General features: G+C 52.5%; 1 protein-coding gene across 1 annotated transcript; it reads right to left on the reverse strand.

The window, feature by feature from the left end:
* Positions 1 to 1,233: 1,233 nt before the first annotated feature.
* On the reverse strand, positions 1,234 to 16,110 carry LOC128278756 (uncharacterized). Its single transcript, XM_053017485.1, has 7 exons — positions 16,101 to 16,110; positions 5,442 to 5,644; positions 5,151 to 5,329; positions 4,811 to 4,986; positions 4,511 to 4,727; positions 1,613 to 4,126; positions 1,234 to 1,528 (listed from the first exon to the last, which is right to left on the reverse strand). The coding sequence occupies exons 1-7, from the start codon at positions 16,108 to 16,110 to the stop codon at positions 1,234 to 1,236; spliced, it is 3,594 nt and encodes a 1,197-aa protein (XP_052873445.1).
* Positions 16,111 to 26,955: the final 10,845 nt, after the last annotated feature.

Raw genomic sequence — 26,955 nt, forward strand, 5'->3', positions numbered from 1 at the left:
ACCACCGCATCCCGGGTACCGAAACCGAACATACTCATCGGAAACTTATTATTGCTTCTCACAAGAAAGCAATTCTTTCGCTTCATTGTCTCCATTTTGTTCCCCACGAACTCCGACGGAAATGGGAATGCCGGTAGCGCCGCTGCACGGGAAACACATTCGGGGGACGGCTGGTCTCCCCGCAATTGTTTATTGTTTCGCAGCCCGGAGGGCAACGGACTTCCGAGGACCTCCGTCTGTACGGTGCGCCCAGAACGCTGGAAGGGCTTGGCCACGGTTCATTGCTGCCGGTAAGCAAGCGAAGAGAAACGCCACGATGGCGTTGATTTTGATGATGATGATGATGATGATGCTGATGGGAAACGAATGATGTCGTGAGGGATCGGAAGGTTAAATAATTACAATCAAACACAGAACGGGCACCAAATAATCGTTTGAATTTTCACCGTGTTTCGGGTGAAGGTTCTTGCTCGAAAGCGGAAAATTGCTGCTCGAAAGCTGCTCGGGTTTGTGGGCAGCTCCTCCTCCTCGATCTCGAGGTGTTTGTTTACAGTGCATTAAGGTTCGCCAGAGTGTGTATGCAATCGTTTCACACACGACGACTTCGTAGGAAAAACTGTACAATTGGCTCTCTGTGAAGTCCTTCGTGTTTTCACCAACCATACATAGCTGCGCTGTACTGTTTCGCGTGGATCGACAATGATTTTGATTTACTAGTCCTTTATGTACCGTTTACGCTTAAATACTTACAAAAAACGTTGCGGGGGGTTTGCGTTTATTTTAATGTAACGCTTAGTTATGTTATTGCTTTCATCGAATGTTGTATTTGTAACTTTGTCTTGTGGCATTTTGTGTGCTGTTATGACTGTATACGCATTTCGTAATCTTATCGTTCTCTTACTCGTTAAAGGTCTGTACAATCTACACGTTTAATATTATCATTTTCTTTTTTTTGGTTTTACGATGAGTTCTGTAAGAAGAAAGTTTTGAAAAAAACCGTTTTAACATTTCCAACGTTTCGCCGTGACAGTGGCTAACTGTTTGAGACTTTTTTCGAAACCGAAATTGACAAACAAAGCAAATGAAGAGAAAGATTCAAAAAAGCATTCCAAAAACCAAAAAGCACAAAATATGAAAAACCTAACGCAAAATCGGCATACAAAATTGACAGTGTTATAAAATTGACAGCGTTGAAAAAGGGTGAACAGAAAAGATAACAAAAAACAGAAAGCGCTATGCAACGGTCCAGCGAGCACTCACCTTAAACATAAAATGCTGACCCTGTGCCTCCTGCGGAGACGTGCCGCTCTGGTAGCCGGGACTGGGCGACTCGGCGTTCTCTGGCACGGGCGTGATGTTGGCGTAGTTGGCGGAGCACGAGAGCAGCCCGCGCAGCTGCGACGGCGTGCCCGGCATCTTGGCCGCCGTCTCGGTGGTCGGCTGCGTGAGGGACAGTATCGAGCGGTCGATGTTCTGGTACTCCTTGCCCGACCGGGGCCGCAACGTCGAGGTCGCCTGCCGAATGTGCCTGCGGGTCCGTCGAGTGGAATGGAGAACCGAAAAACTAAGTCCCAAGAACCGCCCCAAAACCGTCGTCGGCTAGCTAGCTCACCTCATGCCCTCGGGCGTGTCGGAGGAACTGTGACTAGAGAGCGAAAGCGTCTCGATGTAGTCCGACATGTCGGACGTACCGCTGCTGGTGCTGCGCGAATCGATGTACGGTGCCCCGGGGGCCGCCATCACGTCCGGGCTCCCGCCGTACGCGGGCGTACCCTTCACCTTCGGTGGACACACCGGCACCTCGGCCTCGGCGGACGTGCTCTTCTCGGGGACGCGAATCTTCTGGAACTGGAACGACAGTTCCCGCAGCGGATCGAACGACTTCGAGCGCCGTGGCAGCGACGCATGGACACAGTTCTGCTGGGGCAGCACGTGCCGCTGGTGGCGTCGTGCCGACATGGCCGTCGTCAGCGGGAGCTCAAAGTCCGTGAAATCGGTCCCGCGTTGCCGGAGCGAACCGGTCGATACGCCGGAATCGTTCGAGCTGGAACTGTCACGATTCTGTGCCTTACACGGGACGCTCTCCGATCGGCGGATGTAGACCGATTGCGAGGCCTGGCTCGGTGGGTTCGTCGAGCCCGACATCTCGTCCTCCGTCTCCGGAGCCGTCGTCGACTGTTTGTCGGCGGCCGCATCGCAGCACCCGTCGGCCGGGCAACCCGGTTCCATCTCCTGGTGGACGCACGGTGAGGAAGATCGTCGCAACGTTCCGGTACCACCCGGTGTCGGCGTCTTGCGGAGCAACGTTTCGGTGCTGGGCGACGCAGTGCCACTGAGTGGACTTTCGATCTCTTCTCCTTCGTCCAGAAAGCGCGAGGATTCCGCGGACGCCGACCGCTTCCGGGGTGACAGACGACTGTCACCGCACGGCAGCAGATCGCTGCTGTCCATGAGCTGCTTGCGAGCGTACGGGCTGGCCAGCGTCGCCCTCAGCATGGCACTGCCGGGGACGCGCGTCCCATCGTCTATACGCTTCCGGCTGCGGTCGACGGCAGGGCCCGAAAGGCTCGGATTGCTGGCCGACTTCTCGCCGATGATCCGATTCATGCGCTGCTTCAGCAGATCCGATTTCGATGGCAGGGGCGGAGCCGTCGGTGACTGGGTGCCATCCGGTGGCATAGCGGGGTCTGCGGTACCAGCAGCCGTAGTCGCCGAAGGAGCCGCCGGTGACATCGGTATGTAGCCCGGGAACTTGGACTTCCGGTTGCCCGGTTCCATCATCATGTAGTTCTCCTGCTTGTCTTCGACCGCCGCCGTGGTGCTGGTGTGCTCCTCGCGATCCGGGCCCGTGTCCGGAGTTTTCGCACTCGGGTGGCCACACTTGTGGCACACTTTTGGCTCTTCGTCCCCTGCGTACTCCTCCTGTAGCTCCCGGAGACACAAGCCCGCCCGCTGTAGCACCTCCTTCGAGTTTTCGTAGTTCTCCAGCGATCGCTCAAACTCCAGATTGGCGTAGTTGGCCGGCTGTGGTTCCTGCGTCGTGATCTCCACGTCTTCGTAGTTATCGTAGCTGCTCGGGAGTTTCGCACCGCCGGCCTGGGGTTGAGTGATGAGTGGTGACGGCTCTTCGCACGCACAGGAACTCGGACCCTCGCCCAGCTTCCGGCGGATCTTCTTCGTTACGTCAACCGTCGCGTAGATCGCGCCATCGACCGAACCACCGCTCGCGTCCATTACCGGCATCTTGCCTTCACCGCTCAGCTTCACCTTGTTGATCTGCACGCCCGTGTGCTCGATGCCGTTCCCTCGCTTGCAGAGCGGCAGTGAGATCCAGTTGTCCGCCCAGGACATCACCCGGTTGCAGGTGCAGTCGACTCGGGGCGCCTCCTGCAGGCGTTGCTCGTGCACGCAGCTCTGCACCTTCGAGGACCCTCCGTCGCCGGTCAGGCAGCTGCAGACTGCTTTCGTCAGCGACATCGGCATGTCGTAGTTACCGTAGCTGCTACCGTCCACCGCCAGCTCCTTGCAGGGTGTCTCCCTCGACAGGTACTCTTGTATTTTCTTCGGCGTATCGTAGTTCTCGCCCGGCGTCAGCCCGCTCGAGCCGTCGATGGCGATCGGTGTCTTCGGTATGTCGTAGTTCTCGTACGGACCGACACTGTGCTGCTGCTGGGGAGACTTGCAGGAGGACATGCTGATTGCGTTGTGAAGCGGAGCGGTGATGTGAAGCGGCATCTCTCGGGGTTTCGGTGGTCGCCCCGGTGGGCAGGCGGCGCATGGGGATGTCGGTCGATTGTGGCCACACAGGGAACCGGTCGCCGGGACCTTCTCGTACCAGGCGGCCTCCGTACCGGGGCCGCAGGTTTGGCGCGGGATCGAGTACTCCGAGTTGTTGCTGCTGCTGCCGTGTGAACAGAGCGACATCCGGTCGAGGCCTGGCGTTTGTAGCGGTGGGAGTTTGTGCGATTGGTTGATGTGGTTGTTGTGCTGCTCGGTCATCATGTGCCAGGCCGGGATCGGAGCTACGGCACCGGGCGTCCCGGTGATCGTCGAGCTGCGCGACATGGACGGGGCGCCGAGCTTCGAGATGCAGCTCATGCAACGCTCCAGATTGGCCACCGCACTTCTGTGGATAGGAATATCGCAAGGAGTCGAAGGTCTTGATCAGAAACAGAGACATAGCGAGGAGGGCGCTACTACCCTGAGCTTGGCGATAAGGTGATCCCACAAGTGTTTGGATTTTAAACTACCAATTACTTGACTTTTAAAACGTCAAACTTCGTTCCGGAAGTTGTAAACATTTAGTAAAAACTTTGACAAACTTTAACCCACACTTCGTGCAAGAGAAGCCAATGCACCCACAACGAGTGACTGATTGGTTCTTCGGTAAATTTGAAGTAGAAAACATGGACTACATTTGGCTGCAACGGTGGCCCATCTTCGCAATCCAAACACTAGAGCTGGACCACGCTATAGTTGAAGGCGAACAGGGCACGGCCCAGGAGCCTACCTGGGAAACGAATCCATATCGTTGATGCTGTCGTGGACCTCGGACACCGAGACCGTGTCGCCGCAGCCGTAATTGCTGTCCAGGTCACGCGACTCCGTCGACGGCCAGTAGGAGTTGCGGCAGGTGCAGTTCGAGTTCTCGATGTGCACCGTGCAGATTTCGTCGTTATAGTTCGCGCACCGTGACTCCACTCCGCCCTTCCGCGGACTATCGAGGGCTGTTGACGTGGAGCAGAAGAAAGTGAGAAGAAAATGGACCATTTCCAAATTTGCCCCCGGCCCAATAGTACCAATCGCTTACCGGCAATTTTTCTCGCCGCAGCCCGCTTCTTGCTGGCCAGCTTACCCTGCGAGGCCAGCTTGAAGGTGTGCGTGATTTCATCGCCCAAGTCCGTCACGAACACGTACAGTCCTTCGCCCTTCCCGCAGCTGGAGCCACCTTCGAAGCAAAATCGATTGTCCACCACACCGTACCGTCTGTGGAAGATACCGACGAGTGAGAGAAAAAAAAACATGGTTAGGTACATGTTGATTTCCCGTGACCACAGACCACCACACTCGGTTGCGGGGGAATTGGTCTGTGGTGGGGTGGAATGCAGCGAACGTTATCGTGGGGTGTGCAAGGATTATGCAGCTCCTACCTTAAGTGCTCAATTTGCCACGTTCCCGTTAACCGCGGCGGTACACCGGTCGTCAGGCAAAACCGATGGTCCTGAATGTGCATCCGGGCCGGGCCGGTCGAGAGTTTGGCTTTCGGTGGTGCCGACGAGACCAGCACCAGGTACTGGAGATCATCGCCAAGATTGTTGGATATTTTCACCTGGTTTTTGCGAAGTACAGAACGAAGAGAGAACGCACCGCGGGGGGGCGGATTAATGCCGGTCCAAGACGAGGGAAAAGGGGGCGACGGGGCGCGCGGCTGCGGCACCTACCTGCCACTGTATCAGTCTTTCGCGGGTATCGAATGCCAGGACGACGATCACATCCTGGCAGATGATTGCTATCGTGTTGGACTCCTTGTCCAGCGTGAAGCCCGACTCCACGCCGAGAAAGTGCTGCAGCGAGAGCGACGCCTTCGTCTGGCCATTCTTGTAGCGGTCCTTCGAGTCGCGGTACAGCTGCAGGTGAAGGCAGTCTGGAAAGAAGAACGCCACGGCACGGCGGGGCAGAAGAAAACGCAAACGTAAACATTCCGGTTCCGGTACTTTCTCCGAGGGTCGCGGGCGGCCGGGTGGAGTCCAGTGTGGTCGGAGTGAACTGGACGAAGAAATGCGAACAAACGAACTAACAAGCTACACACGCCGCCGGCTTCCGTTAAGCGAAACGCATCCTTGGCAGCCGTCCCGGGTGGTGCCCGGAGGCCCTCGGTTGCGGCCGAGACGGGGAACTCAACACTCCGGACACGTTCTCTCTGCAACTGAAAGCCGGCAGAAATTATCCCTCCCCCCCCGCCCCCGCCACCCCCCCTCTTGGGGACGCGTTTTCGTCGGGGGGGGGGGGCAAAGGAAGAGCGCTTTGAGGTTTCGACGCGTCGTTTGAGGTGCACACAGACACACGCACAAGGCGTTCCGATAGACTCTCCTCCTCATTTCCTTCGAGACGGATTAGGCTCCTTACGGTCAAGTCGGGAGTACCGGGGGAGTCGAGAGCGGACCACTTGAAGGCATTGGTCGTGATGCCGGGCAAACGTTTGAACTCACATCCGCCCCCGAGGCCGTGTGCGTGGGAGCCCACGTGCACGTCAGGATGTGCGAGGACTCCCGTGGCCACCCGTGAGATGGTTTGTGCTTGCGTCATAATACGCCGCCGCTGGCCTGCGGCGGTGTCAGCGCAGCCAATTTCGGGCACTTCGGGCACCGGAACCAATTTCCGACGACGACGAAATTTACTTTGCACCAGCAGCGTGAAACAACGCGGCGTCGTGGGCTGACACTTTTGGATGCTTCTCTTCGATGAAACTTCAAACAAACGAGGCTGGTTTGGATCGACCTTCGAACCCAAACCTTGAAGGCATACGAAGTAGGCGAAGCAACCAAAATGGAAGCGCTGTGAGGTAAACACTGAACACAACACAGGTTGATTTTTCCGAAGTCTTTCAATTTTAAGGCTCAAAACGGAGCAAAAACTCACACACAAAGTGGCTTCACCGCGGCACTCTACCTGGCCGGGTTCAATCGAAGCATGTATAATAGTTGATGTAATTATGTGAAGCCCAGGCCCTTTCTCTCTCTCTCGGGAGACCATAAGTGTGGTTTATGCAAGATGGAAAATCATTGGCGTAGCCGGTCGGCCGGCACCGTCCAGGGTCCGGCGACTGCAACATTGTGGCCGGAGCATTATGGAGCCGATTCCGCAACGTGCAACGTGTTTCATTACTCTTGTTAAGCTCTTGTTAGAAGGGCCCTCCGCTGGTGGATCGAGACGGGCGGTCTCGGAAAAGTGGGCTCCGGCATTCCGGGGCATACTTTGCAAGCCAGGACACCAGGGCAGGAAATGTGTGTGCGCTGCCTTGCAGTCGTACGCAGAGGCTCTCGCCAGGCTCTCGAGCCACAGTAGGCCTCTTCCTATCGCGCTGGGCCGACAGCAAAAGCCACCGCCACACGCACGCTGAAGTGAACCCTCCACCGGAAGCGGGAATGCTGAGCCTTCGGTGCAGGTGCACTGAGAGTGCCCGGTGGTGATGGTGGCACCGTGTTCAATTTCCATGCCACACACACACGCACACCGCAATTATAATCATCATCATCCTCGTGACCGTCATCACCGGTCACCACCGCGCCAGAGGGCTGCTACAAGCGTCGGCCATTTTATCTCCAACCTCAGGGCGCGCCATTGTGGTTGGCTCTCTGCTCGGCCGAGGAATGTCCCGAGTTCAGTTGGTGCCCGCTTTGGGCAGCTCTCGACGGTCGGCCGACGGTTGGCCGCCGACCCAACGCATGCCATTCGGGCCTTCAGGGAACCACCCCACCTCACAACAGTTATCTCTGGGTTCTGGTTCCGATTGGAATCGTGGCTCGAGGCTTCCGAAAACGGAAAGAAACATTGCCACCGGACATGGGACCTCTTGTTTGTGGGCGTTCTCTTTCGGGGCGAAATCAAACGAAAAATCGTCGGAACTCGGGGACGTCCGGATGGTTCTCGTCTGGACAGTCCGAATTTTTCGGGCTCCCCCTGCGGCGCTTGACGATGGGCTCTTCACATCCGGCCAGGATACGACGATGCGTGCGTCCTCTGTTTACGCGCCGTTATCAATTTGTTATCATTATCATCATTTATCATCGGGGTCCTGGGGTCCACCCTCCGGGAAGAGCGCATCCTGTTTGGATTTGTCTCGTATTTGCTTGTTTTTTGTGTATCTTCGGACATTTCGGACGCATTTTCCCTTTCGCACCCATACCGGAGGGATTCAGTTGGGCGAAAACCCCCTAATCTGGATGAGGATCACCAGGAGTTCCAGGAGTACCAGGAAGTGCCCAATTCGGGGTCCCTCCGGTGCCGACAAAAACGTGGCATCCCCGCTTTCAAGTGTTTTGGTTTCGCCGAACAGTCCCAAGAACACTCCAGGCAGCCCCTTTCCGGTGTCGTTGGCCACAAACTTCACTACCTCCGCGTGAAAGGTGGGTCATTGACTCACCTCGTCCTTTCTTTGTTTACGTTTTTCCGGGGGAGAACCGACGGCTCTTGAACGGCTGTGGCAGATGCTTGCCCCCTCAAAGGATAATCAATTGCTCCCGCGCAGTTCGGGTCGGTGGTCTTCCTTTTTGTGGAACCTTGAGGTTTGTGAAGGATACATTGGCCGGGGGGTTAAGCAAAACGGGCTAAACGGTTGGCGCCTGCTGCCGCTAGTGTTGCGGTTTGGTGCCTGGGACGGGCCCCGAACGGAGTCGGAGTTTAATTACTGTTCTAAGGACGGAATGGAGCGCTTTCTGGTAATGAAATTTCTTGTTTGCGCTTTGCTGTTCATGATACATGCCGCCCTGCCACCGTCGTGTGCGGGGCCGTTATGGTTGAGTTTTTCCTTCCTCCGGATCTTGCGCGACCATTGCACGCGGGTGTTGTTGTGTTAAAAGTTAATTTCGCTCCATTCGGAAGTGTCCGGCGTGCGCTTTTTTCCCTTATGCTCCGGTTTGCCTCCGATGGTGGGACAGATTATTTAATTTGAATCCAACTAAACGAATTCACGTTCCGGTTCCGGGTCCAAAATAAAAAAAAATGGAAACCCCGTTCCCGACCTTCGGCGTGGCGCACAACATTTTCTCCAATTTCCCGATTCCAATTTCACTGTTTTCAATGCATCTGTCACCGGCAAACTTTCACAGCTCATTTACATTTTCGGTCGGTCCCGCTGCTGCTGCTGCTGTGGCTGCAGTTTTCCCTCGGTTTTCTTTTTTATTTAATTTTTCCCACTCCGGGCCGGGTGTGTCCAGTGTCCCGGTGGGGACACAGAAGTGTTGAATAACCGTCTAATTGAAAACCACTCACTGTGGACAAACCACCGCACCGCACCGTCCGGGATCCGTAACTATTTGAGTTTTTGCCCAAATGGCGCAAATGCTAATTTCTAATAAATTCACCTTCCGGAGGTTGGTTTTCGGTCCCGCTTTCTCGCTCCATCTTTCACCCAGAAAGATGTCCCTCATTTGGCAAACCAACCGCGGGAGGAGAGAGTTCGTAAACATAGCGTTCGGAGCGAAAAGACCGTTTGACTACGATTACCGTTACAGCTGAGCCCCGGTCCGAGGCCTGAACTTTGAAAATGAAAATCCCCAACGTCAGGAGTTTTTCGTCAACCAAACCGACCACTGAGTCCACTTTAAAACGGTGACCCCACTTTGGCGGCGGCACACAGGGAGGACACCATAAATCCAATTAAATTGATTGCGAAACTTTTAGCAACTATTAGCGGGTGTAGGATTTTCGGGGGCCCGTCCATGGAGCCTCGGTTTGAGGTTTTCGAAACGTCGGAAGGGTGAAAAAAAAAACCCCGAAACTTCGGCCCATCCGATGAAGCGGGGCGCAAAAGGGGCGCGCCAGAGAAAATTACAAACAATAAATGCTGATGATGAAGTCGCTCACGCGTCACACGAACGCCGTGTCCTGCGCGAAGCAATACCGCCAATCAGACAGGCGTCCCCGCGCGAGCACGCGAGGGACCCAGGGATTACGGACATGAATTATTTATCCCCCTACCCGGGTTTGGACCGGGAAAGTTTTTCCTTTTTTTTGCTCTTTTCCGTTCGGTGGAAAATCACCCATAAAAGGTAGCGCCGGACTGTGTCCATCTGTCGTTTTTTTGCCGTGTGTGTGCCCGTCGATTTGGCGCCCAAATTGTTTAATGCGCCCAATAAACATATGCAATACGATGGCCGGCCGGCGGCAAAAAAGGGCTCCCTGGAGCGCTGGGGGCGGGTTTGGGTTTAACGACAGCGTTACGTTATTTTTAAATTCATTTCGCACTTCGCAGCGCTGAACTGAATGGGGTAATTTGGGCACATTTGAAGCGCAAAATGGTGTAAGGGAGTTAAATTGGGGCGCCGGACCCGTCCGGAAATAGCCGACCGCCTGTGTGTCGCGAGTTTTGTGCAGGGACCCCATCATTAAGGGCGACGTCAAGCCGTGATACGTGGCGGCGTGTCACATCTGTGGCGTAAAAACGAACCGGTTAAGGTTGGTGTTGGTTTTGGTGCTTAAAATCTAGAAAAATAACTTAATTTTCGTGCACTTTGAAGCACAATTTTTGACCCCCTTAAACGTGCCCTAAATAGCGATCGGTGTTGGTAGCGTTTCTGTTGCCGGCGTAACGAGCCGGCGTAATCCCGTAAGCGACCGCCGGAAGCGACCGAATGAAAGATATATTTTCATTAAATTTAATGGATTCTTGGGCGATAAGGTAACGGATTTCGGGGCCCGTCGATAAGAAGAGAAAACCACACGGCTCGGAGGTCCCGTGCCCCGGGAAAGACCCTCCCGGGAGTGCTGCACCGGCGAGGCCATGGATGCGACACATCAGAAAACGTTGCTTCCGGAAAACGGTGGCAAGAAAATAACCGCCCGCTCATCCGGGGTTTCCCGCTTGCATCCCGTTTTCTTTGCGAGGTGATGTGTTTTTAGATTAAACACGTTTGTGGCTGGTTGGTTGGCTGGCTGGTTGATGTGTTGTCGCTTGTCGGAACCTCGCCTGGGATTCGTTCCATTTTCCATCCCTGTGAAGAGTTTTTGGGGCGAACCCCAGGACTCGTGGAAGCCGAAGCCGGCAAAACGGCTGCAGTTATCCTGCCCAACCTCGGAGAGTTCGTAAATCCGTTTGCTCCGAAACGACCGACAGCACCGTTGCAGTCACACCTGCACACGTACGTGCTGCGCCGCAGCCTGCCCCGCCCCCCGGGGGGTGGCACATACACAATTTAGCAGGCACCGCGTACCGAGGATCCTCAAAGGTAAGCGCAAGGCACGGGACGATGAGAGATAAATCGCGCCGAGAAAATAACTGATGTCGCCTTAATTATTTGCTCCCCAAACCGGCCGCGCCACCAAACATACTGGTTCCTTCTCCGGAACCCGAAACCGGCAGACGAAGCCAACCCACCCCGACCCGACCGCCGTGTTGCGGTCGGATGCGGTGATTATCTTTTTCGCAGCGCACCGTCAAAGAGCACGGCCGGGAAATGGGATGAAGGAAGGAAAAAAACGGAAAGTAAAACTAATTAAATTAATTGAAACTATCAACTATCTGCGCCGCCGCACACGGGAAAGCAGCGTGCCTTCCCTTTCTCCCCCCAGGCCCTTTTTTGGCCCCATTCTGCGACATCGAACGAGAAAAGCCTTAAAAGTTAGCTACTTTTGCCTTTTCGACCGTGCGCACCAGAGTTATGGTGTGCGGATTGCAGCCTTGCAGGCGCGCGACGTTCGAAAACCTTCCAACGGGCGCGGCGACGGCGCTGCTCGATCTTCTCGAGCGCGCTGCTGCGGATAATAATATTTTCCGGCCCGCGGGAGAAACTGCGGCAAAAATGTCAACCCTCGATGATGACAAATGATCTCCCCAGATGGGGCGCCCCGGTGGTGCTCCGGATGCTACGGATTGTTTGGGGCGAGGTGAAAAATAGTTTTCCATCGAAACGATCGATCACTCGGGGCAGAGTCCTCCGGGCTCCCGAAATGGTGAGATTGGTTCTCGAACGAACGAGAAATCCGCATTTAGCAGGGAAGAAAATGGCCCTCTCAGAGTGCAAATAGTTTCACCGCCCCGCGTTTGTTTGCAGTCGCAGGACTCCTCCTCCGTGTAGCTCACGAATGAGAAGCGACACGATGGACAGCCACACTGATAGGTGGCTGGTGGTACGGGTGCGACTGCAATTTCCTTACTGGTAATGCAAATTTCATCGCCCCCGTCTAGACACAGTAGACGGCAGGCAAACGATTGCGTTGGTTCGGTTTCTTTCGCACGGAAAATTGAATGGCAAATGTTTACTCGGAAAGCAATCGGTCCTGTTCTCTCCCGACGACCGATCGCCGGTGAAGTGCTCCGTTCGGACTCGGCTTGACTGCTGAGAAATCGATCCCATCTCCGATGCCAATACGCTGGTTGCAAAGCTCTCACAGTCCGTGCTTCCGGTCTGTGCCTCGCACTGGGCAGATTGCTTCCGTGCGGACCCTTAAAATGTGGTTCTCGATTGGTCAGCTTACCCCGTAAAACTCCACACTCTGCATTGGTGATTAGTTCCTTCCGGTCGAGCTGTTTCGCCGCCCGGCTCAAGCCCGGAGAAGCTCTCCGGTGTTTGTTTCGGGTTTTATCATTTGTAATTACCACAAGGCCCAGGGATGGAAATCAATAAAGAAAACCCATTGATTGGCCACAAAAACTCGAACGAAATAATTGATATTGATGCAATTAATCAAATCAGAGCCAGACTGGTCTAGACTTCACCTAGTGGAGCCAAGTCGAAAAGTGTTTGAAAGTGATTCGAATAGGTTAATCAACAATTATTTAATCTTTTGCAATCAAGGCAGGGAATCCGAAAGACATCCCCTCGCGTTGCCCGTTACGGGCTTGTAAGGCCGTCGTTTAATTTAAAAAATGGAACCACGGCAACAAATATTTGCCTAAAGGATACTGCCGTTATCAGGAAGGGTTTATCTTACGGTCCACAAACACCGTGCTATTTTAAGGGTGATTTTTCATGCCCGAGAATTACATAAATCCTTTGACTTGGAGAAGATTTTCACATGACTTCGGGACGTCTTTACTTGTCACACAGAAAACGGAACGCATAATGTCACACGGAAAACGGAACGGATCACGAGCTTGATGAGTTTTTCCAACCTGCCTGTCACGGTCGTTCCGAGCGGTTTAAGATGATTAATTTTCCACCCGTCCGATGGAGGGTTTGTGTGTGTGTGTGTGTGTGGGGAACACGCGTGAAACAATGTTTCTTTTTGTTTCTGGGAAAACCTTCATTTGGGGCGCGCAAAAATATCTTCGTCGCAAACAATTTATTGTGCGGAAAATATCAGAACAAAAAGTGCACTTTTGGTCCGACACCTTTCCGGCTTAGGATTGCGAATCCTAGAAGTTGTGAAATTGATTAATTGCTGGTGGTTTATTTCGTTTCGTTGCAGCTGCCATTGACGAGACTACGAAAAGCCTTCGCACGGATGTTAGCCACAAAACTAGAGCCAACATAAACAGGAAATTTATAAACCAACAAGATTCTGCAACTTTTCCTTGAATTTTCCATTAAGTGAACACACCAACCGCAAGCTACAGCCTAGATTCTTTAATAAAGGATCAATTATGTATTGTTTAAATGAATTTCTAGCCAAAGTGTGCTCCCGGTGGTAAAGCTAGGTAGACTGGCTTTGCCAACGGAGCCTAGAAACGAGGCTCGGCCAACGGGTAAGCTACTCAATAATTTACCCACCACTTCAACGGCTAGTCTGGCCTGGACCAGCGTTTGGCTTGAGCTTGATTGATTCGTCAAGAATGCCCGGAAGGCTTTTTGATTGATTTCAGCCTCGGTTCTCCTCGAGGGCCGGCCGGTCCATGGACGGCCAGTGACGGCGAGTGGCGAAAAGTGCCGCATCGAGAAGAAGTCGAGTGTCCACCGAGAAGTGATTGAAAAATGTGGTCCAATCAGGGCATAACTTATGTGTTTGCTTAACATAAAGTCCCATGATCCAGCGTTCGTAGGCGTCCAGTGAAGCGTTTGATTGCCGAGCGTGCCTTTCTCGTCGCCCGGTAGACGATGACTTCGGAGAAAGTTTTCCCGCTGGACTTCCGGAAATTCGGGTCCCGCATGTCATAGGCTCAAGCTAGCAGGCAGAACTTATGGCACCGCACGAAGCACAAGATTCTGGAGTGGAACCCGGAGTGTCTCCTGCATCCGGGGACCTGCACCGCCCGGTTCGACTCCCTGTGCCTAGAAGCGGCGACAACAATGAATTATTGCACGATAATCACAGGATTTTCGGTGAAGGAGAATGTTGTTCTTTGTCGGGGCTAGTAAAATTGCCCTCTCGAACACACACACACACACACGTTGGTCCTCTCGTGGGAACCGGGTCCTCGTTTCGAGCTCCTGAACAACGATACTAGAGCTGGGCCTGGGCGTGGAAGTCACCTGGTCCGTCGGTCCGGGGCAAAACTCCGGTGCAAGCCTGACCATTGAACCCCGCTCCGCAAGGGGTCCGTAATCCAGTGAGGTTCTAATCGGTTGACTGACCAACGTTCAACCAGCAACGGTACGTGATGTCCATGTAAGTTCGTCGAGTTTCCGCCGCCCGACACTCGAGCCGGCTTTCACCGTAAATCAAATATATTTCAAGCGTTAAAACGTTCACCGCTTGCACCTGGGTGGGCCCCAGGTTCAAGCGATCGATTGGCACAGCTCGGCCTGTGCCGGAGCCGTGTGTCCCTCCCATGGAAGTCCGTTGTTCTGGCTGTCAATTTGAATCACGTTCGACGAACAACTTCAATTTTCGGTCATTTGCTGGTTGTACGCATTTTCAAACCCAAGATGGGGGGGGCCCGGCCAGGACCAGGTCTTCAACTTCCGGACCGTTTTCTAGGAAGCAGGCTTAGGCTCCAGGTCTGTGTCCAGGTCCAGGTAGCGAGGTGGTCCCTTGGGACGGGACATCTAGTTATGAGTTCCGGACACAAAGCACTTTCGATGGGACGATGTTGGAAAGTTTGAAAATGGTTGAATTTTCCCGTTCTTTGTGTGACACTTTCTCATATTTTAAAACCGTTTTTATGTAACACGTTGACTTCTAGTCGAAAGTTACAGAAATATCAAAAACTTGGTACTTGCATTTAGCAGGACATCAGATTGACTCCCTCCGTGCAGTCCCGTTGGACATTTTGTATACTTCAATCGTTCGGCGAGTTAGCAAATGCTTTCGGGGCATGCGTAATTGTCCATAAATTAACAAAATTACTGCATGTAACAATCAGAAGGGACATCCCCAACATGAAACACAATTATAAATCTAATTACAAGCATGTAGCCGTTCGGACCTTTAATCCAATGCCCTTGTCGGGTGTTGTCTGTTCTCTAAGCGGCATTTTACGCAACACGAACCGTACTTTAAGCTCTCCTTTCATGGCCGTTTCAGGACACGCTTGCGGCGGCCCGGTTGGCCCAAAGCGTTTTGCAAATTTGGAATTTATCATAAAAGTTCATTACTCACCGGCATTCGCTGTGAAAATAATTGCCGGGACACCCGGGGGGCACTATAATCCTTGTACCACCACCGACGTCCAAATCGATCCGACCTTCTCGACCACCGAATGCGGGCCCCTCAAGGGTTAACGACGGTCCGCAGAACCGGGGGGACCATTCGGAGCCGGAGCCCAACCAGAGACAGGGCCGCAATGTATCTCGTGCCCTGCGGACACACACGCCCGCTTTTCTACGCTCGATCCTGCCCTCACACAGAGAGACAGACAGAGAGAGAGAGAGAGAGTGAGTGGGATGAAAGTGAAAATGAAGGACACAAACACACCCACGTCAGCGTCCCGGAGCCGGTTGAAGCCGAGCAAAACCGTCTGCATTCATAGGGGTAATTAAGCTGACGATGGTGTTTTTTAACCCCAAAGAAAGAATTGACCGCCGGTGGATGGAAAATTAAAGCCACACCCATTGCGCCGGAGGGCAAATGAAGTCTACCCCCGCGTCGGTCGGAGTTTTCCCCCCGCTCGCTTGTACTATTCCCAGTGCAAGCCAGGGTCAATGTTGACGCGGACACCGTTTATCGATCGTGTCCTTTTTCCGACGGGTTTGCAGAAGGAAATGAATTTCTGGGCCCCTCGAGGAACTCGTGGAGCCTTTTCCACCTTATGGCGATATTTTCCCGCGCCGAGCCGAGCCGGGCTGCGAAGAATTTTCTTATCCTTTTCTTTGATTACGTTTATTTTGCTGATCACCCCCGGGCCGGGTTCGGTTCCAGGCCTGTGCCGGGTCGTGCCAAGAATGCATGATGGCCATGTGGGTGGATTAACGATGCCGACATCGCCACGGGCGATACCGGAACTTGTTTACTTAGCCTGTCTCACCACTCGGGATGGGAATGTTTTCTCTTGGTAGCCTTACTCTTAGCCATGAGGACCGCAGAACGCAGAGGCTCCAAAGGCTGTGTTTTGATAGCGAAATTGGTCTAAAGAGCCAACGGCAACAGGGTAATTATTTTGCTTGCGCATTAAAACCTACGTTTTGATCGCATTTTTGCGGTTTCGCAGAATAAGGCGATAGCTTTCATTAGGAAAAGTGCGGCGTGGCCACGAGAAAAATCCGCAAATCAACTAAATCATTCAACCGAGAACTCCGAAAGCCACTCCCAGGCTCTTGTGGCTGGTCGACGGCGAGTGCGCTCTAGGCACTCCGAAGGAAGCCACTGACTCTCGCCATAAATATTGTTATTCCGTACGGATTTGGAGGATGCACTGACGAGCCCGCTGCAGTCCGGACCGGAAACGGGGCCAGAACGACGGCGGACAGCAAGATTTACGACGCGAAAGCGGATTCGCCTCGAAGCGGCAAATTTTCGCGGCGAACGCGAACAAGCCCGAGAATTTTCCAGGAAGCACCAGGAAGGCACAGGCGAAAAAAATGGATGACATGGATGACTGCCAAAAAGTGCAGAAACGGACCAATCCCAGCCGAATGTGCGTGCCAGCACCACTGGTGCTCCTTGAAGAAGGCACAAACAAAGATCGCAACGAAGAAGACAGGACGAAGAAGTTGTGTAGCCGGGCCAAGCGCCGCTTGAGTGGTGAATTATAGACTTTCAACTGGTTCACTGCGTGGCCACTTCCCGCTTCCTCTGGCTGGTGGGGTTTTTCCTGGTGGCCGTTGTTTTTGCTTCATTTTTACTGGAAAATCTACGACCGGCGGACCCTGCAAGGAGGGAGCAAGGAGAGAGTCCGGCGGCACCACACACACTGTTGGAGATGCTCCAAAAGCTAACGAACCGAAAATTGTTGAAAAGTGTTCGAGGTGGAAACATATTTTCTTTATTCCCCCCCTAGCCTTCAGCCCGTGGCCGGAGCTTTGTACACACATTGTGCTCGGCGCTGGAAAACAACGGCAAAGTTGCACCCGGAAACGGACTCCGCCGGCCACCGACCATCGTGTGGAAGTTATGACCGCCGGGAGCGCGCCACCGGGAAGAAAATAAAAACTTCCACAAGGAAACGGCGTGCGACCGGACCACCACCGATCATCGTGATCAATTTGGTGCCGGTTTGGTTTTGGCTGGATGCTAAAGAAAGAAACTGACCAGCACCCGAGCACTGAGCGTTTGGCCCCGGCAGACCTCCACCGGAGCCTCGCCGGAACAGATTGCATCGGCCGATAAGTGCATTTTCGCGTGCGAAGCGAACGCAATCATTTGATTAAATTCCCATTTTTCTTGCTGACTTATCGGGGTGCGGCATCGCTTACGGGAAGACGCCGTGTGATGAAGAGATGCGATGATGCTCTTTCATTGAATAATGAAATCATTTGGAAACCACTTATCACCCTTGGCCTAAGCCGAAGGGCCAACTTTATGATTGCTCTTCGCTGGCGCCTCTCGCACTATTGAACTTTTGGAAGAAATTTATGACCACAATCAACAGGGAACAGGGTTTGAAAGCTTGAGCTCCGGTGGTGGTATTTATCGAGGAGGCCACCGCCGGAAGGCTACCGGCGCAGGAAGGAATCTCGGCTCTTCTAATCCCACGGAGCAATCTTAAAAGGACGCGATGGAATCAAAGCGTAGCGATAAAATCTATATTTGCCCGATTACCATCACGGCCGACGGAGAGCGGAAAGATAGATGTTTCATTATGTTTGCACTGTTTATTTGTTTGTTTACTCTCGCTAGTTTCTTATCCTTCGTATCCTTGCCGTTCTGCGAGGTTCCCGGTCGGGTTATCTTTATTCGATATTCGCGACGCGAAATAAAACCAGACGGAGCGCAGCATATTTTCCGTGCCATTTGCGCGCCAGCAGAAGGAAATCGAGCGCATCGGATGGATTTTTGGTGATATACCGTATCGGGAAAAGCCGAACGAGGAAAAGAATGATTGCCCCCGTCCGCCTACTGACCCGTTTAACGATCGATCAACGCGTTCAGGGAGATCCAAAATGGAAAAGAAAAAATCACCCGAGCCTCCTGTCAATATTAGAGGCTCGCTGGTCTGGCGCTTATTGATTTTCTCCTTCGGCATACAAAGGGCATACTAAAGACATCTTTTTGGGACGACCCGGCTAATATTTGAGCATAATTTTGGCATCACTCAAGAGCCAGCAGGAAGTGGTGCACGTTCGCCGCTCTTGGCCACAGCGCACAGCCCAACCACAAAATTCAATCAGATGCGCAAAATTTGCATAACAAATCCCCTCCCGGTTCACAGCTGACGCCCGCCGGGTGGCTGTAAATGGCCAAGAAGTACCCTCGGTCCCTAATGGACCGAGCGGACGTCCGGCCGCGTCGGTCTGTGTCGGACGGACGCTTCCAGGGAATAAGTATTTCGTCCTCCACTTTCCAGGGGGTTCTTGTTTAGAGTGGCGCGTCCCGGGACCAAAACCCAACTCCGGAATCTGGTTTCAATCATGTTTACAAAATGAAGCAATTGACTCCTCTTCCGGTGGCCGCGCTTGCTAAGAAACGCGTCTTCTTCGCCTCGAGTTAATGGGCGAAAGGCTCACTCCGTTCGCTTATTGATAGCAGATTTATTGATTCACAAATCACTGACCGCAAACCCTCTCCGTAAACGGTAGCGTTGACGAGGACCGAGTCTGGATCCTGATTCCTCTCCCTCTGTCTCTGGAGGCCTCACCGTAATTCATCATTATGTTTCATCGACTAATCGCCCACGAGCCCAAGGTATTCCCAAGTCGTTTCCTTCCGTAAGGCATCATAAATACCGGCGGTGACGGGCTCGTTAGATTGATCACGGCAACCTTTCGACAACGGGGGCCTACAGGACTACGGCCTATCGTTTTCGTTCATTAATTTCACATCGGCCCAACCTCGGACGGACGGAATGTGATACTGATTTGCCGTCGTTCTTCCTTCCCGGTTACGCACCGATGCGGAGCTAATAATGAAAAATTAAGATCAATCTGGTACCCTCCTGCTTCCCCGGGAGCCTTTCGAAGTGGCCCTCCACCAGAAGGCGCCAAGCGGCAAATGAATATCAAACGCTCGTTTGTAGTAACCGTAGTACGCGGCCTGGGGGCGGCTCCTTAACTCCTAATCACGCACCGCGCAATATGCTCGTTTACGTCGGCAGTGTCGTCGCCATTATTTTTAAGCCATGCTTTAAAAGCGACTCTCTGACGGCGCACTAGCCGTAGGCGACACAGGGCATAAGTTGGCACGAGGACGACCATAAAATTATCATAATTTCCCATCACCACCGAACCAGCCAGCCACAGCGCAGCCATATTCTCACTCCGTTTTCTCGTGCGGCCGATGATGGGAGACCGGAAGTTGACAATGGCATTATCGGGTGCGATGTGTGGTAAGCCGCCGGTTCATGTGTGCGCCGTCGATGGGTTCTGTTGACTTCCCACCCTATTAAGGGGCGAAAAGCTAATAAACATTTATGCTCTCTGCCAGATTCCGTGTGCGGGAATGTGGCCATCAGCAGTCTCTTTAAACCAATGACATGGAGCAATGCTCAGAAAGGCTATGAATGTAGCTTTAGGGAAGCGAAAGGAAGTCTGAAAGTAGGGGGCATTCTTCGGGCCAAAAGTTAAATTAACCGCAATAATGGAACTTCAAGTCTCGGTCTTTGTAATTAAACCCTACATTAGACAAACTGATACATTTGTTCGTCCATTTTTATGTATTTCGGCGAAAAACTATTGCAACGTAGATCGTTCCAGAACTCGATTTGCGAGCAAAAACTGAGTACACCCATGCCAGAATTGCATCCACAAACCTTTGTTGGAGTACGTTTCGCTCCGAAATGTCAACAAACCAATCCCCAAAGTTCCAAGTCGTCGATCGGTCGAAACAATGAAAGTGATTACGTTTTCCAACCGTTACCAATTCCTAGCTGCACTCTGTTTGCCCATTAGTAGCACCACCAGTCTGGTGAGAAAATCGAATTAGTTTGCAATCCTTCGGGAGGAATGACCAGCCGCCGAACGACGTGATTCTGGGGAGAAACCGAAACCGAGTGTGTGTAAAGTTTGGCCGGCGATGTTAAGACCCGTACGGGATCATGATTCGCCGAACGATGATTGCCGGTCCAACCGAGAGGCGGCTTTCGCGGAATCACAACTTGTGTTGAATCCACTGAAGTGAAAAGCGTTTCCAACGGACCGCGGACCCGAACGCGCGTATTGGACCATAAATCTTCACCAACCAAACACATCGATTTGCCATTCATTACATCAATCATTCTCGCGGCTGATTCGGAGAACCGTATATCTGGACGGCGGCAGGCCTCAGTCGATCCGCCCCAAAAGCAGGATTGCGCTGTTTGCTGATTAATATTGCTCGCCTGTTGCTAAACACTCCGGTCGCACCGATTTCACTTTCCGATCGCGGATCGTGAGCGTATTTGACGCGAAAACAACGCATTACGCACGGCAAACAGCGTCGGAGCAAACGGACGCATGCTGAGTACACACGGACTTCTCCGTGACTTCTGCGGACTGCGGAAAATTTCCAACCAACTCAAACTGACAAGCACAAGGCCGATCTCATTTGAATTAAATGGGTGCCAGTCTCCTGCTCGAGCCACGGTTTTTCGTTAACGGGATCGGTGCCTTTGGGCGAAAGGGCAAACACTGGCAATCCAAGGATTACACGGAACCGTGCGCTCGACGGACAACGAAGAACATTTCGCTGAGTTTTGATGCTCCGAGAATTGCCCTTTTGCCTGGCAAACGATTACGCCGACCGGCCATGTTGTGCTGCTGGCTTTTCACAAAATCATTAATAATTTACCAAACCCGGTTCGGGGAATATAAAAATACCGACATCTCGTTCAAAAGGGCGGCACACGGCCGCCAGTTGTTGTTGGGTTGGGCCGTTTGTTTGACCGACCAACTTCACCGGAATTCATGTTATCTCTCGATGGCCCGTGGCCCGTGGGCCTGGCCCACTGGCCGAAGCCTCTCCTAAAGACCCATATTTTCGATGGAACCCCAAGGACGAACGGGTTGCGGTGGGCCCGGGGGCGACGTCCTCGGTCAACCCACCGTCACCTTTGGCATATTTTTATTTCCAAGAAAAAGGGTTCCAGTTTCGGCCCGGCCCCGGCCCGGGAGGTTTCGGTGCGCACTCGTAGCTAAGATTAAATTATTCATAACAGGTGAGCTTTCGGGCACTAACTTTTGTTTCACAGACTTTGTTTTTTGCTTTTTTCTTCTTTTTAGGTTCGGTTTACAAATTCGGTGAAACGTATCCTGCGAATTATGTTTTCCAACCGAGGCACGACCGAGTGAAAGGTTTTGGGAAAAGCTTCGGCTTCGGCTTTATGTCAGGAAAACGCACCGGGAGGAGATCATACATTTTTTACGTACAGTTTCCTCGGAATGAGTTTATGTACGATGTGCAGGAGGATGTGGACCATCGAACCGAGATGAGGTTGAGAATGTCCTTCAACAGCACACATACCTGAAATGGAGAAGACAAAAATAGAAAATCAATATCAACTCTTATTTAAAGTTCATTATGAAGTGAATATTGTACAATTTACTTGAAGGATAAGCTTTTTCGACCAACGAAACCTCTTCAAAATAACTCTACAATACGCTATTTAGTAATCGTTATTGAAATTCGGTTAGAATTGTAATATGACCCTCGACCAGCAAAATCGAAACGCACTCGAACGAACCCTGCCGAACTTGCGAGATTCGAATTACGCTGGACAATGAAGGGCACCGTGGCATCCGTCCGGGACCGACCGAGAGCGTAATCCTGCCGTAGGCCGCAGGCCGTAGGATCTTATCGGCCGCTGCCAACACACAAAACCACATAAAATGTTGATCCTTCCGAATGAAAACTTTTACTTTACTGGCTAGGACGGAATTTTACATCATCATCGTCGGACGCTACGAAGGGAACCCGAGCCGGTGCCGTTGGATTCTGCCGTTGGACTTCTGGCAGTGGCCGAAGTATTGAAAAAGTTTGGCCTCATTCCGCTTCGCCGATTTTTGGATATTTGAGTTACCACCAAAGGCTAATCTGCTCTCTTGTGGCCAGTGACTTTGGCCGGATCTGCTGCCGGTGCCGCGAAGATTGACGAGTTCCGTCCCTCGGTCCGTCAGCCGTAACTCTAGCTCCTGCCGCGTAGCCGGCGGCGGTGGCGGCGAGTTAAGTAACTTCTTGTTTGGCTAGAAGTAGCAAAAGTACGGCCACCGGAAGCCCTCTAGTGTTCGGGTAGTTTCTATTTATCTTTCACTCGGCCCGAACTTCCGGCGAGGGCATTTTTCAAAGACCAAACCGACTCTGCAGTGGCCCAAAATAATTCGTTCGAAGAATGTGACCGCAAAAAGGGAAGCACAAAAATCTACGCATTGTCGAAACTTGCCGGGGAATCTGCCGGATTCGGGGGACTCTAGCGCAGATCGGGAGGAACATAAAATAAAGATGTGTAATCGAGACGGCAGCAGTGTGATGGAGGGTTCCTACTAAATCCTACTGTCGGTGTTTTTTTCTATCCAACAATTCTCTTTTTTATTGTTGTTCTATCCGAATTCCTCGACAACTAACCGCCGAACTTGCCCGAGAGCAGCATCATCGTGGATTCGAAATTCAATCACCAACAATCGAGAGGCACAGACGGTCGCCGGTCGAAGTAATTCAATTTCGATCGGAGACAAGAAAAGTCAGCGACAGCTCCAGAAAGTCGAAAATAAAAGGATATAAACGGGAATGTCAACGCAGCACCGGCTCCGAAGGAAGCCCCGGAAGGTCAGTGACGGTCGAGGCTTACATGCTGCTGCTGCTGCTACGTGGGAGCTTTACGTTTCCGTTGATAAGCTTATCTAACGATGCTTCAGCGCATTGGGATGCCCGGTTTGCCCGACTCGTTTCGCTGTACAAGGTTTCCGCAGTGATTGGCCGGAAAAAAATGTACAAAATCAAGAATTGGTTTTGACCAAAAATGAAATAAAATCTCTTGGGGTACACTTCTGCGGTCAAGCGTTGAAAGTTTCGTGATGATTGATTAACTAGACAAAAGTAAACGGAAAAGGATACTACTTTTAAAAGAATTTCTTCGAAATAGCAAACAGAACAGCCGAGCCGAGTGACGCTGTCGGTGTTAACGAAGTTAATTAGAGGCGTTGGGGTGTCGGAAAACAAGGTCAATCCACGGGTGAAATCCTCATTTGCGAACTCGTGGCATCCGGCATCGGAAATCCTGGAAGCTATCGGTGACATCGGCACCGGTGCCGCAATAATGACCTGTCTGGGGCTCGCGTGACTGATTGCTGCTGTCGCCGGATGACTTCACCCGTACGACCCTTCCGTCCGATCGCGATCAGTATGAGTGAGCGAATGCGGCTCGGGGGAACTGCTCTCGAGAAAGGATGTCAAATGTGTGCCAGTCGTTCCTGCCAGTCGTCCAACCCACTCGCACCGGTGTCAGTGGCAGGAGGTGCATGATAATCATTCGATTATCATGATGCCTCATTTTCATTTCTAATGAATTCGTTCGTTCTCTCTCGTCGGTCGCGTCCACGATCTCCGATTGCGAATGAAAGTTCTTTTCGGGCCACCGTTCGACGGTTCTTCTTTCACGCGCTACACCAATGATAGGCACACAGCTGGCCCAGGCATCAGGTTCATTATGTTGACCGAAGCCGACGCGGATGCGCGGTTCCAATGAAGCCGCATGGCTCAGTGTCCCTTCGAGACCCGCTCCGATGCATCGGCACAATGACAGACGAGCACACCGGAGAGATAGACATAATTTCAAACGATCTCTCGGCACTTTCAGGCTAGATCCTGACAGACAATCAGTACCGTGGCGATAAGTTTAAAGCAATTGATCGAATGCGAATCTGTGCAAACATTCGTGCACCGTCCACGGACATGCAGATTACCACAAAAAAAAGAAGAAAAAAATTCTTCCGTAATTGACTCCGGAAAGAGAAATCTTCCACGGAAACACCGGGACCTGGCCCCGGCCACTCTAAATCGAATTCCTGCCGGGACCCCCGGAAGGAAGGCCACCCCCGAGCCTGTGCGGGCGGCTGCTGGTGGCAGCATAAGAATGAAGATTGTCATGTGTCCTGGGTGTCGGTTCTTTTTTCTTTCTTCCTTCCGGTGTGCCTCTAATAAAAACAGATTCGCTCCGGCGAAACTTGCAAAACAACTTGCGCCATCGAATTCGATTTTACTTGATTCGATTTCGGCCGAACCGCGCGCGCCCTACACCGAAAAGTTCCGTGCTCCGGGACGCCCCCGTGGCAAGATAGAAAGGCCAAATGGAAAATAGTGATGGAAAATCGGTTGAGCACCAATAGGCTTTTGGGTCGTCTCTGCGATTGACTGCCGTTGTGTTGTGCAATCCTTTTCATTGCAAATGGACCGATGCTCTACTAATGGCGCAAGCAGGAGATGCAGGCTCCTTCGGTGAGCTGGGAACTAGGCGACCGTCGTGTGTATGCCGCCCTGCACAACACAACACATACCGCTCGGTGGTCGGACTTTCGGTGCCATTTTTACCGGGACAGTGGAAGGCAGTTTGTGATGTCGGATTTTCTCCACAAAACCTTCCCGAAAGTAACAACCGCACACCCAGGGGCGCGTCACGATGGGTTTCGGGCCAGGAAAATATATTTAAATCTAATTTAAAACATGTAAATAAATCTCGTTTTCCATTTTGCTAGCTTCGCACAACTCGCTCGCTAGCCCGCTGGCGGACGGAAAAAAGCATCCCACCTATCTCTCTTCACGCCCCAAAACATGGCTCGACTAAGCTCGGTCGCTTCGCGTGTGTTGTCCGTTGCCGTGTGTCTGTTGTTTGTTGCATTTTGTAGCATTGCGTTCCTGGGGAACGATGAAGTCATCCTTCGGCCGTAGCAACTCGAGCCGCACTTCTGGTTCTCACATTCCGTCTTACTACCTTCGGGGGACGCGTGCACAAAAAGGATTCGACCGAATGTCCCTCTTGCAGGGTGGAACAACGTGCAGGCAGGGCCAACAGTCCTTTCTGTTTGCTATCCTATTTGTTTAACTGATTGTGCCGAGTGTTTCTTACGGGTCCGGCTATGGGTCCCGAGTACACGTTCGTGTCCTGTCTGCCCGTCGTGTGGTGCTGCTGCTGCTTCTGCTGCTGCTGGCGCTGCTTTGTGCTGTGTTAGCACAGTAATGATTCTAAAATAGAATTCCCCATTACCGGGCGGGCGGCATCACGTGATGTTGCGCTCACTCTTCGCCATCGTCCTCGGCGTATGTGGCATCGAACGTGCTGGACATCGTGCTATCCGTTGTGCTAAGCACCGGGGCAAGGATGGCCATGGCCAGTCCAAAAGCTGACACTGCTCTCCGTGCAGTGTTATCTGCCCTACGGGCGACAAGGATTGATGCTGCTTCCGCCGAAAACTGCGTACGGGTGCATTCGGCCAATTTTCGGCTCTAGTTTGAAGACTTTTTCGACCCGTTTTAAGCCTTGACACAGTTCCAAAAAGTTGTTCAATTATTAGAGCGAAAACAGCGAACGTTAAGAACGTACAAAAAACTCCTATCCTTTGGCTTGTTTCTGTGCGAAATTAATCTATTTCCTGGCTATTTTCCGGCTAAGAACAAGAAAGACTGATAGCAATTTCAGATGCATCAATCTCTATTTCCGGGAGGAAAGAAAAATTCATCTATTATCAATTTGACGTGCAGACATTTTACATCCTCGTCCTCGACCGGTGTCGCCCGTTCTGCCGTTCTTTGCGCGGCCACGCGGGTACGCGATAAATAACTACTTCACCGTTCTGGAGTGCATCGGCGGGAAAACGGAAACGGAAACCGGTGGGCGGCGCCGGGGCGCCGCGCGCGCGAAAGACACACAAAAAATGTGCCACCGGAGGATGCGCGACAGCTCATCACTCGGTTGTCATTTTTTAGTGTTAAAAACTAGACCCAGCTTGGCACACCACAGGACGACGACGACGACAAGGTCCTCGATTTGCCGCAAAAAAACGTTGTGGCCGGAGATTGACGATTTCAGAGTCCGTACCGTGGGTCTGTGAGTGAGTGGAAAGTTGGCCCCCCAACCGCCCACACATTCTTGGCTGTCAGCAGCAGCAGCGGAAAGAGCGGGCGGCATTGAAAATAGGCACTCGGGAAACCTCTCATCTCCGTGTGCCGTTAAATCGTTCGAGGTAAGTAACGGTACGGTGTGGAGTATAAAAACCAGCGACCGAACTCGCAACAGCAACAACAACAAAGCTGGGCGATGTAGAACAATTGCCAAGTTCGAGCGGGTCGGGCGAAAAACTCAGGGCAGGGAGGAGAATCGGGAACATTTTCCCATAAAAAGAACAATCCGGAGTTCGTGCGGGGGGCGAAACGTAAAACTTTCAAAACGATCTGGCCCCCGTTCCGCCGTCAACGCCCTTTCGGGATGTGGCAAGTCGGAAGCGTTCGAACGGCAGGCGGCCCATCATCGCCCTGGTTTAGGGCGTCCGCTCACTTCTTCGTTCTCAAGGCTCGCGGGCGTTGTAACAATGCTACAATGTGATGCACACACTCTCGAAAGCACCTTGCACTGGCCACCCAGTGTCTGGGCTGGAAACTACTTCGCAGCCTTCTTCGCAGGGTTCGGGCTTTAAGAATGATACAAAATCCGGAACGACTTGCGATGGAGGAAAAGTTTTTCCACCCGTTTAACCCGACGCTGCGCTGCCGCCGAGTATCCTTTTTTGTTTGCCGAGCCACTGCGGGACGCGCGCGTGTGTGTTGCTGTTACGGCTTGTTTAACACAGACTTTTACCCGAT

This window comes from Anopheles cruzii, chromosome 2 (genome assembly GCF_943734635.1).
Source record: "Anopheles cruzii chromosome 2, idAnoCruzAS_RS32_06, whole genome shotgun sequence".
Lineage (NCBI taxonomy): Eukaryota > Metazoa > Arthropoda > Insecta > Diptera > Culicidae > Anopheles > Anopheles cruzii.

Excerpts from the sequence above, each read along its gene's own strand:
- LOC128278756 (XM_053017485.1), bottom strand. Across the intron at positions 5,330-5,441 it reads AAAGACTGATACAGTGGCAG|GTGAAAATATCCAACAATCT; the intron begins GTAGGTGCCGCA and ends CGCAAAAACCAG. Across the intron at positions 4,987-5,150 it reads TGGCAAATTGAGCACTTAAG|ACGGTACGGTGTGGTGGACA; the intron begins GTAGGAGCTGCA and ends TATCTTCCACAG.